Here is a 16,723-nt window from a genome sequence, read left to right on the forward strand (position 1 = left end):
ACTGACTACTGTATTTTAATATTCTGTTGGAAGCTGCCCAGAGTGGCTGGGGAAACCCAGCCGGATGGGAGGGGTATAAATAATAAATTATTATTATTAATTATTGTAACACACAATATATTTCTTTTGTTCTTTAGGATGGTCCTTCCCTCTTCCAGTCCGCTTTGGGGAAAGCTTCGCTTAGACATCAAAACTCACCTTGGCTGTACCATCCAGGTAAAAGGTGGGGGGAGCTGATGGACTCTTGTTTAAAAAACTGCACCCGTCACTCCTCATCCCTGTGACAGTACCGTGTATGGAGTCAGACCACTGATGCCATCTAGCTTAGTATTGTCTGCACTGATTGATAGCAGCTCTCTCCAGAGTGGCAGACAGGGGACATTCCCAGCCCTAGCTGGAGACGTTGGGGATTGAACCTAGGACCTTCTGCATTCAAGGCAGATCATGTACCGCTGCGATATGGCCCTGCCCTTAAGAGAAAGTGATGCAGGAAGCTGCTTTACACTGAGCCCATTGCACAATCATGCTTTGTTGACTCTTGGCTGGCAGCGGCTCTGCAGGGTTGCAGAGAGGGAGTCTCTCCCAGCCGCACCTGCAGATGTTGGGGATTGAACCTGGGGTCTCTTGTGTGCAAAGCAGATACTCCACCACTGAGTGATGCCCTTCCACTAGTTACATCTGGTAGCAGGCTCTGAACTCTGTCCCAGGGCAGTTGTGTCTGTTGTGACCAATGGGCAGAGGATGGAGTGAGCTATGAACAGATATAATGATGAAGATGATCATGATGATTTATTTGTACCCCACCCATCTGGCTGGGTTTCCCCAGCCACACTGGGTGGCTTCCAACAAAGATTAAAAATACATTAAAATGTCACACATTAAAAACTTCCCTGAATAGGGCTGCCTTCAGATGTCTTCTAAATGTCAGGTAGTTATTTATCTCTTTGACATCTGATGGGAGGGCATTCCACAGGGCGGGCGCCACTATCAAGAAGGCCCTCTGCCTGGTTCCCTGTAGCTTTGCTTCTCGCAGTGAGGGAATCGCCAGAAGGCCCTTGGCACTGGACCTCAGCGTCCGGGCAGAACGACGGGGGTGGAGACGCTCCTTCGGGTATACTGGGCCGAGGCCGTTTAGGGCTTTAAAGGTCAACATCAACACTTTGTATTGTGCTTGGAAACGTACTGGGAGCCAATGTAGGTCTTTCAAGACCCGTGTTATGTGGTCTCAGCGGCCGCCCCCAGTCACCAGTCTAGCTGCTGCATTCTGGATTAGTTGTCGTTTCCGGGTCACCTTCAAAGGTAGCCCCATGTAGAGCGCATTGCAGTAGTCCAAGCGGGAGATAAGTAGAGCATGCACCACTCTGGTGAGACAGTCTGCAGGCAGGTAGGGTCTCAGCCTGCGTACCAGGTGGAGCTGGCAGACAGCTGCCCTGGATACAGAATTGACCTGCGCCTCCATAGTCAGCTGTGAGTCCAAAATGGCTCCCAGGCTGCGCACTTGGTCCTTCAGGGGCACAGTTACCCCATTCAGGACCAGGGAGTCCTCCACACCAGCCCGCCCCCTGTCCCCCAAGAACAGTACTTCTGTCTTGTCAGGATTCAACCTCAATCCATTAGCCGCCATCCATCCTCCAACCGCCTCCAGGCACTCACACAGGTCCTTCACTGCCTTCACTGGTTCTGATTTGAAAGAGAGGTAGAACTATAAACTATAGTTGTTGCCTCCAGAGGAAAGCAAATCAGGCCTGCAATTGTGATTTGGCTGCTTTACTCTTGGAAGCGCAAACCATGGTTTGGGGGGTGGGTGGGTGGGGGTCCTCAATTGCAGTTAGTGAAATCCAGTGTTTGGCTTGGTCCCTCGGTTGAAGATTGTGGAAGGAGGGGTACTTGTGTGCCTCTGACCAGCTTAAGAGATAGATGTACAATTCGGTGAGATTGCAGCTTGTGAGTCTCACCCAGGTTTTAATGCTTTCTGCACGTTCTGCCCATTTCTGCAGCTCCTCTCATGTTTGACAGAAGCCTCTGTGGGAGCAGCTGTCCTCCAGCACGTCAGCTCCATCGTGCCTTATTTCTTGACTTTTCCAAAACAAACTCGGATGCTGCTGAAGGTGAGTTTGGCAGCTGGTGCTTTCTTTCTTTCTTTCTTTCTCTATCTATCTATCTATCTATCTATCTATCTATCTATCATCTATCTATTTATCTATCTAGTTTTAATGCCACTCTTCAGCCCAAAAAGCAGGAAAAAAATACTCCCATAGAGGCTTACAAATGTCAGTGATAAGTGATAAGACAGTGCCTTCTAATCTAAAAATACACTGCACAAAAGGAAAGGTGATTGGGAGGGAGGAGGAATAAAGTAAACCCAGGCAGAATTTCTTAACTCAGAAGCAGCCTTTGGATATTGTTGAACTAACAACTCCAGCCATTCTGGCCAGTGGTCAGGGATGAAACTCCTGGAGGGCACCGCATTGGCTACTTTGATCTTAAGTTCTTTAGAAGAGGAAGAAATACTCTCTGAAAGTAGCATTAGAAGAGGCGCTCACTCCTGTGTGAGCGAGGAGATGGTAGTGTTCCTCAGAAGCTTCTTGCCAACTATTGTTTTGTAAGAAAATAAACATAATGAGTCAATAATTCGATTAAAAATGTGCCCCCAGTTATCAGAATATTATCAGTTTATACACACCTACAACTTATTGACTAAATGGGGCAGCCCTATTTATATTAATATTCATTTTTTTTGCTCTCCCTTCACCCTAAGCTTCCAGGACAGGTTGTATGGATAACAGAGATGGTCTGTGCTTTGAGATTGGGTGGAAGCTAGTGGACTGGGAACCTGTCTGCTGGTCTGTGTGTGCATTTCTCGATTCTTCTTTTCTTTATTTCCAGCAAGCTACCCGTCTCTGGAGCACAGGCGAGGAAACCGTCAGGGTGCTGGCTTTCCTGGTGCTCAACAAAATCTGCCGGCATAAAAAAGATGTCTACTTGAACCCAGTTCTCAAGGTAAGGTGGTGGAGAAAAGCCACCTCAATGTATGCATGCCATACTATTGATGGGAAGGCATTGGTCCCCTATTGTCTACTGTGAGTCAAAAGGTTCAGGATCCTGACGGGGGAACCTGCAGCCCTGAAGATGATCATGGATTCCCACCAGCCCCAAACAGCATGGTTAGTGCTCAGGAATGATGGGAGTTGTAGTCCAGTGATACCTGGAGGACCACAGGTGTCATGGCCCCAGAAGCTGGCCCCTCTTACTCCCCTAAAGAAGACATGGATGAGGAGGAATACACACTGCTGCACGCCATGGGCGTAGCCAGGGAGATGCAACTACCCCCATCAAGTAAATAAATAAAAATACTTAACTAATTGACCGATTGTGTCACAGGTAACTTGGTTCTGCTCTCCCTACATAAAGTCTCTCCCCACCACCACCCTAATCCTGGCTATGCCTATGCTCCACACCTCTTCATGCCCCTGCTGTGGCCTGAGGATAGAGCACTCCTGCCTTCCTCAAACTTCAATGAGCGCTCCCCATAACACCCCTGTCCGTTCTGTAGCGTAGAAGTCAGTGCCTACAGAATCAGATCTTTAAGCCAGCTTCAGAGTTCACAAGGAGGTTGGTCCAGCAATAGTACAGTAATACCTTCACGAACGTCCGCCTTGTCTAGCGTGCATTCCGGCGACCGTCCGCGGCAAACCCGAAACTACCGGAATGGGTTACTTCCGGATTTGCTGCTCACAAATGCACAGAAGCGCTAAATCCCGCTTCGTGCATGTGTAGAAGCGCAAACCGCTCTGTGTGCGTGCACAGACGTGGCACTTTGCCCTGCGTCCTTTTCCACTAGCGGCCGGGGTTCTGGAACAGATCCTGGCCGCAAAACAAGGTACGGCTGTACAGGCCTTGCCACCATACATTCAGGGCTGAAACAATGTCTTTCCATAGCTCAGTCACCAGGGCCCACTGGGAGCTGTCCTTGGTCCTGAACTGCCTTGATTCCTCTTCCCTACACTGCCCTAGACTTCCTCTTTGCCTGCTCAGACGCGCCCTTCTTAATCTGTTTACTGCCTTCACTTACCTGGCTAGCACCAAGCCCTGCTAGAACAGGATCTATATGAATGAATGAATGAATGTTTTTTGATGGTCAGAGGCTTATAAAGTAGAGCAGGATAAAAGCTCCCACCTGCCCCTCCTTTAGATCTGATGGCAGCCTCAAACAGAGGACACAGTCAAATATGGGCCTCCATATACTTTGCTGCTGCTTTTTAAAACCATGGCAAGTCTGCCTTCCGGGGTACCTCTCGAAGCCCAGCTGTGTAAAAAAGAAAGAAAAGAAAATTATTCTTTTCCAAGAAGGCTTCTAAGTAGAGAATCTTTTTTTTTTTATCTCATTCGGCAACCGTATTGGATTTGAAATCCTTTTTCTACATTTAAGTTTAAGGCGCATGCATTTTTAGGGACTACTGTTGATTTGAATTATCTTTTGAATGGTTTTTAATGCTTGTTTTTAACGGCCTTTTATGGAATGGCTTTAATGTATTCTTGCCAGATGCTCAGAGGTTTTATATTACAGTCAAGTGGCCTATATACTTTTTGTTAAAATTAAATAAGCTTTGTTCTGGTTTCCTCCAACCCCCTCCCCCCGCAATCTCCACCTTTTTCTTTATAGCAAATGTATATTTCCTACGTGAAGAACTCCAGGTTCACCTCCCCCAATGTCCTCCCCATGATCAACTTCATGCAACGGACCCTGACAGAGATGTACTCCCTCGACACCTCCGTCTCCTACCAGCATGCCTTCGTCTACATCCGCCAGCTGGCCATCCATTTGCGCAGTGCCATGGCCGTGAAGAAGAAGGCAAGTTACAATGCTGCTTTCCAAATCTGTGGTGTGACCACATTTGGAATACTGTGCACTGTTCTGGTCGCCTCAGCTCAAAAAGGGTATCGTAGAGTTTTGAAAAGGTTCAGAAAAGGGCAACCAGAATGATCCAGGCGAGAGGTTTTCAACCTTTTTGAGTCCACAGCTTCCTTGACCAACTTCTGCAGCACCCCTGTGGGGCTCAGGAGCCCAGTTATGTCGCCCCTTGCCTGCAGAGCTGGCAGCCTCTCACTCCTCCCTTGTGGAGTGTTCCCTCAGCCTCCTCTTCCCTCTCCTTGGGAGTCCTCCGGGCAGCTGCTGATGCCGTCCCTGGTCTCTGAGCTGCCCCCTTTCCCCAAAGAGAGGTGCCGCCTCACGCTACCCCTCAGGGGCCTGGGACTTGCTTGTCCATTCCCAATAGCAAGGGCTGGCTGGGCTCCCTCGCCTGCTAGCTAGCTTGCTTACTCCGAGGCTGCCTCAGCTCCTGGCAACCAGCACCCCCTGGCCAGCCCCAGAGGCAACATTCGCCCAGGGAACTTGTAGCCAAGGCTGCTGCAAGAAACATCTGTGCAAGCCTTTGGGAGGCAGAGACGTGAGAGGGCATCAGAGGAGGGAGGGAAAGAGAGACAGAGGCCAGTGTTGCCCGTGGCACTCCTGACCATAATTCAAGGCATGCCAGGGTGCCACAGGGATGGAGCCACTTTCTGTGAGGAAAGGTTGCAGCATTTGGGGCTTTATACTTTTGAGAAAACACAAGTAAGAGGTGATATAGTAAGTAAATAGGGAGATGTTTTTCCTCCTGTCTCTTAGCACTAGGTGAGATATCTTTGTTCAGTTCTGTGTTGACTCACACATCAGTCCACTCTGGTCAAGCTGCAGAGAGAGCATGGGAGGGTCGCTTTCCACAACTTCCTGTCCCAGCACTTCCTGTTTCCTGTCTAGGTCCTGAATCTCCCCATTTAGTTCCATTGCTCAAGATACACCTGGAGTATAACTTATCGACTGTCTACACACCATACCTTTAAAGCACTTTCTTATCCTCAAGGAATTCTGGACACTGTAGTTTCACCTAGCAGGAATTGCAGAGTTGCAATTCTCCTTAACAAACTACAGTGCCCATATTTCTTTCAGAAAAAAGGATGTGCCTCAAATGTGCTTTAAAGTTACAGTGTGTACGCAGCCTTAGAGAGGTGCTGATATTTTTTTGTTTATCTGTCTCTTGGTCTTTATTGAGGGGGTGGTGGAATAAAAAGAGATATCTCTCACAACAACAGCCTGGCTTTATCAGCTGTCATGCTCTGGCGTGTCTTCTGTTGATATATGAAATCTGCATTTCATCGCATTAACCAAAAGCCCCACCAAGTAGCAAAGAAGATTATAGAGTCTCCCCACTTTGTCCCCCCCCCCCCAAAAAAACCCATCTTCTTTTTGGCAACCTGTCATTTGCCCCCATTTTTGTATCTGTTGCAGCCTGGGTCCTCCTAGGCCCCTTTAGAGCTGTGTGTCTCCTGTTTCCCTCCCGCCACTCAGCCACCAGAGGAAAAGTAAGATAGGGTGGGAGAGAGCAGGTAATTCCCCCCCTATCCCTTTCCATCCCCAGATTGGGGTCTCATCCAGTCTGACGTGGACTTAATGCAAGGCAAATTGCTAATCCCCTCTTTATTGGTGTTTTAAAGTAAACAATACCGACACAGATTAGTGGGTTGATTTACACCCCTGGTGCTTGCAGGGGTTGGTTACCATGTTAAGCCTTCTCTCTCCCCCCCTTCCCAAAAGATGCTCAGACATGGCAGATAAGCTGAGGAGAGATAACCAAAGTCTAGGACCTTAATTGGATCTGTTTGGCTTCTCAGACCCTCAGCCGTGAGCCAGACAGGACCCAAATCCAGTTAGTTCCACGGTGGGAGAGGCAGTTCAGAGCGAGGGAGGCGCAGATTAAATTTCTGTCGGTCCCGAGTTATTGTTACTGCCCATCTTGATAATGCATCCATTTTACAATGCAAGTGGCAAATAGGTAAATGATGGGGAAAGACAGAAGCATAGGAAGATGCCTTTATCCTGAGTCAGGCCACTGGTCCTTCCAGCTCAGTATTGAGATTCCTGCATGCAGGGGGTTGGACTAGATGACCCTTGGGATCCCTTCCAACCCTATGGTTCTATAATTGGCAACAGAGTTTCAGGATTTCAGGCAGTAGTCTCTCCCAGCCGTACCTGGAGATGCTAAGGATTGAACCTGGGACCTTCTGCATAAGAACAGGTGCTCTGCCACTAAGCATCACCCCCAAACTTGGCCCTCCAGATGTTTTCAGACTAGAATTCCCATCATCCCTGACCACTGGTCCTGTTAGCTAGGGATGATGGGAGTTGTAGTCCCAAAACATCTGGAGGGCCGAGTTTGGGGATGCCTGCCTTAAGACATAGGGAGCTGTCTTAGGCTGAGTTAGATCACTTGTTCCTCTAGTTCTCAGTATGGGCTACGCCAGTGTTTCTTAAAGTTGGCCCTCCAGCTGTTTTGGGACTACAACTTCCATCATCCCTAACCACTGGTCCTGCTAGCTATGGATGGTGGGAGTTGTAGTCCAACAACAGCTGGAGACCCAACTTTGAGTAACACTGGTCTACTCTGACTGACTGAGGCTCTCTAGGGTCTCAGGCAGAAGTCTCTCCCAGCCGTATTTAGAGATGACATTCAAGATGGAACCTGGGGTTTTTGCATGCAAAATGGATGCTCTGAACATGAGCTATGGCCTTTTCCCCCATGCAAAAGTAACGGGGTTTATTTTGCGCTTGTGCAGCCTATTTTGAGTGTTCATAGCCTTTCTTGCAATATTACGATCTTGCGGTGACAACCACATTATGTTTTTATTTTATTTGCTTAGGTTTAGTCAATATATCCCTCTTAAAAAACCAAAAACCACAAAGCAATTTACAGCTAAAGTAAAATCACGTAAACATTGTTAAAACGGATTTTAACAGTGCAATATTTATTTACTTATTTGTTTATTACATTTGTATCCCGCCTTCCCTCAAAGGAGCTCAAGGTGGCGTTTTGCTTGACAATAAAAGAAGCAAATAAAATACAGCACAGCTGAATGATAAACAAGCAGAAATCGAATATAATAACACAGATCTTAAAACAGTATTAAGGCATGAAAACCCAACAGGAATTAAAAACTGCTGAGAGATAATAAATAGACCAATTTGGGAAGGTGTGGGAGGAAAGAAAAAGTTTTCTATGAATGCCAGAAACATAACAAAAGTTTTTGGTGTGCTTTGAGTCTAAATGAATGTGAATGTAAGATATTAACTTTCTGACAGAGGAGCTGTTTGGCAGTCGGGTGGCCTGCCTTGGAAGGCGGTGGACTCTCTTTCAATGAAAGTTCTAAGCAGAAGTTCAGTGTCTGTCTGTCAGGGATTCTTTTGCTGTGATCCCTGCATTGCAATTCTAGTTCTAGAAGTCTAACAATTGAATAACCAAACAAAGGAGGTCTTGCAAATAGAAATGGGAATGTAAAACCTACCCCCTCCAAGCTCTTGCACACACCTGCAGCACATCTTGCCTCCATCAACCCCATATCTTTAAAGCAGTATTATACCACTTTAAAGAGCCATGGCTTCGCTCAAATAATTTTGGGGCCCGTAGTTTAAGGGTGCTAAGAGATCTGAAGAGACTTCTATTCCCCCTCACAGAACTACAATTCCCTGAGTTCCCCGGGAAGAGGGATTGACTCTTAAATCACTCTGGGAAGTGTGGCAATGTGAGAAGCATAGGCTACTTTAAAATATGTTTAGGGGATTCCTCTCCAATCTGGTAAATTTTAAAAAAGAAAAAGTTATCGGTGGAGGAACCAGCACCCCCAAGTGGCAGAAAAAGTGAGATGGTTCAGGCAGAGTTTAAAAATGCCTAGGATTTTTAATTTTCTTCTTCGAGTGGTGCTTCTTTAATCAGTCACAAAAATGGCAATGGGTGCCAGGCTCTGTAGTCAGGCCTAAGGCAGATGTGAGGCAGATGTGAGGATGTCCAGTATTATGTTATAATTCAGTGACATCTGGAGGGCCACAGGTTCCCCATCTTAAAGGTTCCCCACAGGTTCCCCATCTAAAGGTTCATGGGAGCTAGGAGCACCATGCAGAAAGGAGGTTCCATGCTGTGTCTTTGCATGAGTGCCTGCTCTTGCTCTCATTGAGACTGTTTAAAATGGGAAAGTGGAAACTGTGGGCCTCCAGATGACGTTGGACTCCCAGCTCCCATCAAATCATTGACTTAAGGCAGTGTTTCTCAAACTTCAGCTCCCATCATCCCTGGCTAGCAGGACCAGTGGTCAGGGATACTGCAAGTTGTAGTCTAAGAACAGCTGGAGACCCAAGTTTGGGAAACACTGAATAAGATATTGGGAGCAAGAAGAGGAGATGATAAGAAGTGACAATTGTGCTTTTTGGACTTTGTAAACAGCTTTGAGAGCCTGATGGTCAGTAAGCAGGATATGCCATTCATATTTGCATTGATTCTGCATTGCATTTGAAATTGTTACATTGGGGCCTGCAAAAAGCATTCTGCCCCTCCCGCATTCTGCTGTTTTAGTATGCTATAGTCTCTTCCAGGTTCGGTGTCGTGCAGTTAGGTGCGCGTCAATCGGGAGTTGCCTCTATATCTATTTTATATATATTTCTATCATCCAACGAATTCAGTATGTTTTTATAGAAATGTGATTTGTAAATGCAGCTAAATGGTAAATAAATAAATAAATGAATAAATGAATAAAATGAATAAGATCCTCTCCCCCCCACCTTCAAATTGTATAAATTATGTTTCTTCAGTGACCTCTGTTAGAAGATCTCTCTATTTACCTCTTTCCTCACCCTTCAGGAAAACTACCAGTCTGTTTACAACTGGCAGTATGTCCATTGCCTGTACTTCTGGTGTCGGGTCCTGAGCACCATCCACCCAAACGACATCATGGAGCCTTTGATCTACCCGTTGACCCAAGTCATCATAGGCTGCATTAAGTAAGTCTTTCGTTTCCTCTGTGTCAGTCTTGCCTTTCGCTTGTTTGCCTTTTGAAACCTATGTGTTCATATCCCACTTTTCCTCTGAGGAGCTCAAGCTGGCGAAGAAAGTTCTCTTATGTCTTCTGTTTTATCCTATCCCCTGTTTCCACTTTATTCTCACAGCAACCTTGTGAGGTAGGTCAGGCTGTGAGTCGCACCCAGTGAGCTTTCTGTTCTAATGGGGAAATTAAATCCTGGTCTCTCAGGTCCTAGTCCGACGCTCTAAGTGCTATGCTTTACTGGCTCTCGAAACATACAAGTCCACTCTCCAAATATATTAATTTAGGAAAAGCGGGTGGAGGAATGGCGATGGGACCCCCAGTCCCTTGGATTCGGGAACAGCACCTGTGGTGGTCATGGCATCTGCTTCAGTGGGCCCTCGGACCTAGTTCAGCAGGCTCCTCCATCTGGGTCAATTAGCTGAGAACCAGGAACTGGTCAACTCATCTGTCGCTGGCACTCTAGTCTCTGTCTCAGTTGGGCTCCCTGCTCTCCCAACTCCCAAGGCAATGACATCTCCTGGTTGACCTGCTCATGGACATTGGTCTGCCTTCTGGCCTTCATTTGAAAGTGACGTAGGTGCCTGTCACGAAATGTCTGCTGGGAGGTGGGTGGCATGTTGCAAAATGGCCACCATGTTGAAAGAAGGGTGGGGAGGAAGACAGGACCAACAAAAATAGGGTGGGCAATCCCAATCCCGCACAGCTGCCCTATTGGGGGGGGGGGGAGAGAAATCTCCATCAGCCACTCACTGAGGCCACATCTGCACTATGAATTTAAAGCAGTATCATGCCACTTTCAAGAGTCACGGTTTCCTCGAAAAAATCCTGAGAAGTGTAGTTTGTTAAGGGTGCCCAGAGTCGTTAGGAGACCCCCTATTCCCCTCCCAGGGATACAATTTCCAGAGTGGTTTAATAATCCCTTTCCCCTGGAATTCTTGCTCTGTGAGAGGGAAAAGGAGTCTCCTAACAACTCTTGGCTCCTTTAACAGATCATGGTTCCCTGTATCATTTGGGAGAAGCGATGTGTGTTTAAAGTGGTATCATATGGCTTTCAGCCCATATTGCAGACAGGGTAAAAAGGAAGCTCTTTGCACCTGCAAAGAAAAAGAGGGCAGGTGTCCAATCCTGGCACCTGGTGAAATGTGGGCATGTTTAAGGGGGCATGTTCAGTGTTGGAGAGGCTGGGCCCTTGCTGAAATTTTGAGGGTTAATTTACTGAGGCTTTTTGTGGGCATTATAGGACATAGCAGCGGGCACACTGGTGCCCATGGGCACCATGTTGGCAGCTCTCCCTGGGTTAGAACATCATAAACCAGCACAAGCACAAAGTATCCAGAATGAGTGGTGGCCCCTGAAAAGGAGCAGCTTGAGATTTGTTGATGCTCTTGACATATTTCTGCAAACCTATACCTGTATGAAGAACCCTGAATGTTTTTGTTATTTGAAACACACACGTAACACACTCAGGCCCACACCAGCTGATTCCGTGCTTTGGGACCACACTTGGAGGCTAATGGGTGTGCAGTAAATTTTCTAAAACTCCAGCAATCTCCAGAAATCCTGTTAATGCCGTGTCCAGATTGCACGGTTGGTTTTTTTTTTAAAAAAAACACCTACGTTGCTTGCGTTTCCAGGCTCCTCTGAGTGTTGATGAAGATAAACAGGTTTAAACGATTTCCAGAGCTCGCCTCTCTCCCCCCTTCAATCTCTCTCTTTCCCTCACCCCCTGAGATGTCTTTCCGTCACTTAAGCGGGGCTTTTAATTGTCCTGCGGACGAGCTGAGGCAGTTTTCCACCTGTCTAAGCAGATAAATCAGCTGCCTCTGAGGCCTCCCGGAAAGGTGAGCTCAGCAGGTCCCTGGGAGGAGAGGAGCGGAATTTTGCTGGTGACTGTCACATAAGAAGACGGCTCTTGGGATGGTGTGCAAAAGTTGTGTTTTTTTTAAACAGGCCCTAAAAGCTTTGAAAATGGAGGGTGTTTGTATCTAGAGAGACCAGCTTGAATTTTTAAAAGTTCGCACAGACGTTAGAAATCAGGTATGCTGTTTATTCTAGATGCAGAATATGGATGGAGCATGAAGAGGTCCTTGTTCCATCCATATTCTGCATCTAGAGTAACCTGTGCAGATAGATTGTTTGCATTTGTACAAACTTTTTAAAAATTCAAACTGGTCTCTTACGAATGTTTAAAAGGGCTGTACCTCAGTCAGTTAGAGCATTTGTCTTGCATGCAGAAGACCCCCAGCTTCAGTCTCTGGCATCACCAGGTAGACTTGAGAGAGAACCCTGTCTGAATCCCTGGGGAAAGCCACTGCCAGTCAGTGTAGACAGTACTGAGCTGGGTGGACCAGTGCTTTGACTCATTAAGCTTTTCTCTTAAGACATATGAACGGAGGAAGCTGCCTTATATTGAGCCCATCTCAAAAGACATTGGTCCATCTATCTTGGTATTGTTTACAATGAAGGCAGCAGCTCTCCAGAGATTCAAGCTGGGTTCTCTCCCAGCCCTACCTGGAAAATACACATGGCTGAACTTGCAGCCATCTGCCGTGCCTCAAAATGGCACTAAGAAATCAAATAGTTTTCAGATATAGCTCCTGCAAATTGCTAAAAAGCACCATGAGTTTTCAGCTGAAAACAGCCTTCCAGTGGAGCTCTGGAAATTTGGTTCATCACCTGTCACACGTGAGGGTAAAGTTTGACCCTACAGATGTTTTTGAACTGCAGCTCCCATCAGTCCTGGCCATCGACCATGAAAAAACAATAGTGTCGTACCTTGGTTGACAAATGCCTTGTGACTCGAACGTTTTAGCTCCCAAATGCTGCAAACACGGAAGTGAGTGTTCCGGTTTGCGAATGTTCTTTGGAACCCAAATGTCTGACACTGCTTCTGATTGGCCGCAGGAGCTTCCTGCAGCCAATCAGAAGCCGTGCCTTAGTTTCCGAACGTTTTGGAAGACAAATGGACTTCCGGAACGGATTCCATTTGACTTCTGAGGTACCACTGTCCTCGGGTTAAGTACTTAATTTGTTCCAGAGGTCCGTTCTTAACCTGAAACTGTTCTTAACCTGTAGCACCACTTTAGCTAATGGGGCCTCCTGCTGCCACCGCGCCGCCGGAGCACGGTTTCTGTTCCTGAAGCAAAGTTCTTAACCTGAAGCACTATTTATGGGTTAGCGGAGTCTGTAACCTGAAGCGTATGTAACCCGTGGTGCCACTGTACTTGATAAAGATCGATTTCTTAATGGCAACAGATTTTAGAAGGAACGCTTTTGGCTTGTTTTAATTCTAAACATTGGGTGGTTGAGAAGCGCACCGTGCTGGTTACTTTTTTGCCCAGAAGGTGGCGCTTTGCCCTCGAGAAACAGAGCCGTGGAAGAGAGTGGAAGCTAATGCCGTCCACGGGAGCTCTCTTGCTTCAGGCAGGAACCAGGGCAGAATTTTAAATGTGCTTAAACAAGATAACTAGGCAGCACAGGGGTTGCCGACAGAAGCTGGAATTGACTCCTTTCGCCCGCTGCCTCCGAAGGCCCCCCCACCCTCTGGCGCATGGTGGAGGGGGGGGGGGGCTCGTCGGCCTTCGTTTCCTGCGGTTTGACAGAGATTTGAGGGAAGAGTTGTGGGGCAGGAATGTGGGCCTGGGGGTTCAAGAGTGCTGTGTGCGGCTGCCAGAATGGATTTTGGCTGTCGCTGTGTTAAAAAAACAATGCTTTGCCAAGAACAAGTTGTGTGTGTGTGTGTGTGTGTGTAGTTAGGACTGAGAAGAATATAAGGGCGGCCGGGGTGGGGGGTTGTCTCTCCAAGTTAATCACATATACCCAGAACCACCCTTCTTCTTTTCTCTTCAAATGTTCCATCTTTTTTTCTTTTAAAATGTAATTATTTCTGAGGTGCCTCTTGCTGAAAATACTTTGCCCAAAGATACCCACCGGGCAGGCAGTTTGAACGTGGTTCATTTGTCGTTGGCACCAACCGCACAGCAACCACATTCAGACATGATGCTAGGCTTGTTCACACATTACCCTGAACACAGGTACAAGCTGTCGCTATATATACAGGCCTTTGTGTGGAAGTGGGCACACTTGCCTAGCTCTGGTGCTGCACTGTTAATATTTTCTGCAAAGAGCTCAAGGTGGCATACACCCCCCCCCCACAACAACAACATTGTGAGGTAGATTTAGGCTGAGAGGCAGTGACTGGCCCAAAGGCACCAACTGATCTGAGTGGGGATTGGAACCCAGATTTCCCTAGTCCTATTCCAGCACCCTAACGGGGACGCGGGTGGCGCTGTGGGTAAAACCTCAGTGCCTAGGACTTGCCGATCGTATGGTCGGCGGTTCGAATCCCCGCGGCGGGGTGAGCTCCCGTCGTTCGGTCCCAGCTCCTGCCCACCTAGCAGTTCGAAAGCACTCTTAAGTGCAAGTAGATAAATAGGGACCGCTTTATAGCGGGAAGGTAAACGGCGTTTCCGTGTGCTGCGCTGGTGCTGGCTCGCCAGCTGCAGCTTCGTCACGCTGGCCACGTGACCCGGAAGTGTCTTTGGACGGCGCCGGCTCACGGCCTCTAGAGCGAGATGAGCACGCAACCCTAGAGTCGGACACGACTGGCCCGTACGGGCAGGGGTACCTTTACCTTTACCTTTATTCCAGCACCCTAACCACTATGCAACACTTGTTCTCAAATGTACACAGACAAGACACTGGTTGAACATTGTGTGTGACTTACTGCACAAGTTTTGTGTCCTCAGGTACACAGGTACCTCAGGTACTCAGGTACACAGTTGTACACCGCTACTGTCTTCACAGAATTCCAGAATGTTTTAATAAGCTTTTGCCCCACAAATATAACTGCAGCTACTGCTCCTCTTGGTAATTTTCTTGTTTGAGAGTAATGTAGGGAGCTTAGTGTTGCCTACACTGGCTGGCAGCGGATAAACATTTATGCTTTGCGGGTTCTGTGTACTGTATATAGGAGATGTATCATTGCACGGCAGATGCCAGCCAGGAACACAGGAAGCTCCCTTTATACTGAGCCAGACCACTGGTCTAGCTAGCTCAGTGTTGTCGACACAGACAGGTTCTCCAGGGTTTTAGACAGCAGCCATCTCCAACCCTACCTGGAAATTTATTTGTTTATTTGCATTTATATCCCACCTTTTTCTCAAAGAGCTTGAAAGTGGCGTACAAGGTTTTCTCCCTCACAACTACCCTGTGAGGTAGGTTCAGCTGAGAGATTGTGACTGGCCCAAGGCCAGCCAGTGAGCTTCAAGACTGAGCGGGGATTTGAACCCTGGTCTCCCAGGTCTTAGTCCTGGGGTCAGCAAACTTTTTCAGCAGGGGGGGCCGTCCATTGTCCCTCAGGCCTTGTGGGGGGGCAGACTATATTTTGAAGGGGGGGAAATGAACGAATTCCTATGCCTCACAAACAACCCAGAGATGCATTTTAAATAAAAGCACACATTCTACCCATGTAAAAACACCAGGCAGGCCCCAGAAATAACCCAGAGATGCATTTTAAATAAAAGGACACATTCTACTCATGTAAAAACACGCTGATTCCCGGACCGTCCGCGGGCCAGATTTAGAAGGTGATTGGGCCGGATCTGGCCCCTGGTCCTTAGTTTGCCTACCCATGTCCTAGTCCAACACTCTTAACCACTATACCACACTGTCTCTGTGAGTAACACTAAGCTAGCCCAGTGTTTCCCAAACTTGGGTCTCCATCTGCTTTTGGATTACAATTCCCATCATCCCTGACCACTGGTCTTCTATCTAGGGATGATCTGAGTTGTAGTCCAACAACAGCTGGAGACCCAAGTTTGGAAAGCACTGGGCTACATGGATCAATGGTTTGAGTAGAAGACAGCTTCCCATGTATTAAAAGAAGGACTGTAGCTCAGTGGAAGAGCATCTGCCTTGTAAAGCGAAGGTTCCAGGTTCAATCCCCTTCATCTCTAGATTGGGCTACAAAAGATTCCAGGCCAGAAACCCTGGAGAGCACCTGCCAGTCAGTGTGGGCAATACTAGCTAGTCGTCCAAGTCGATAGAAAGCAGCTTCTGTGTTCCTCAGGCAACCACCTATCTCATACTCCAGCCTTTTCCTGTCTCGCAGCTCACCGGTCAGCTGGTCCGGCGACAAACTCTCCTGGCACATACTTCATTCCAGGCCTGTCCCTCGCCGCTGGGAAGTTTTTAAGCCGGCTGTCGCCTTGCCTCGCTCTCTGAAATTAATGGCCTTGGTTTACAGTAAATCTATACCTTTTAACAGGTTTATCCCCCAATCAATTAATTCCTGTAGAAGGTTTTCGTCATCGCTTTCGCCGGTTGCCAGGTCTCGGGGGGCGGGAAAGTAGATTTATTTCCATAATGGATCCAGTGATAATTATTTCACTATTTGGCGGGTGGGTGGGTGGGGGTGAGGGTGAAGGGGTGGTGTGTGATTTATATGGTGCGGCTGATGCAGTTTCTCGCCCTCGTTGGTTTTTACAATCTCAGCAGTCGCCGTTGCCGTTTTGTGGGGGTGGGAGTGGGGAGCAGTGTGATGTGATTTGCTTCTCAGAACAAGAGCTGTGATCGGGGAATGACTTTGAAAAGTGGGAAGGACTTGCAGAGGGTGTAGAAGCAGGAAGAAAGGTGTGAGTTCCTGTAGATCTCTACGTTTCTTTAAGCGGAGCAGTTGTTCTGGGATGGCGACCCTTGAACTCTGTCCCTGATTGTGCCAGGAATGGGGGAACTCTTGACCAGGCATAGGCAAACTCAGCCCTCCAGATATTTTGGGACTACAACTCCCATCATCCCTAGCTAACAGGACCAGTGG

General features: G+C 47.6%; 1 protein-coding gene across 3 annotated transcripts in view; it reads left to right on the forward strand.

The window, feature by feature from the left end:
• Nucleotides 1-16,723, forward strand: part of NOC2L (NOC2 like nucleolar associated transcriptional repressor) — a 120,934-nt gene that overhangs the window by 70,438 nt on the left and 33,773 nt on the right. For all 3 annotated transcript variants that reach the window (XM_028740775.2, XM_028740777.2, XM_077931371.1), the window contains 5 exons: nucleotides 138-216; nucleotides 1,998-2,108; nucleotides 2,887-3,000; nucleotides 4,664-4,852; nucleotides 9,723-9,862. In XM_028740775.2, coding sequence (XP_028596608.2) covers nucleotides 138-216; nucleotides 1,998-2,108; nucleotides 2,887-3,000; nucleotides 4,664-4,852; nucleotides 9,723-9,862 — 633 coding nt within the window. The remainder of the gene's footprint in view (nucleotides 1-137; nucleotides 217-1,997; nucleotides 2,109-2,886; nucleotides 3,001-4,663; nucleotides 4,853-9,722; nucleotides 9,863-16,723) is intronic.

The sequence above is a fragment of the Podarcis muralis genome, chromosome 7 (genome assembly GCF_964188315.1).
Source record: "Podarcis muralis chromosome 7, rPodMur119.hap1.1, whole genome shotgun sequence".
Taxonomy (NCBI): domain Eukaryota; kingdom Metazoa; phylum Chordata; class Lepidosauria; order Squamata; family Lacertidae; genus Podarcis; species Podarcis muralis.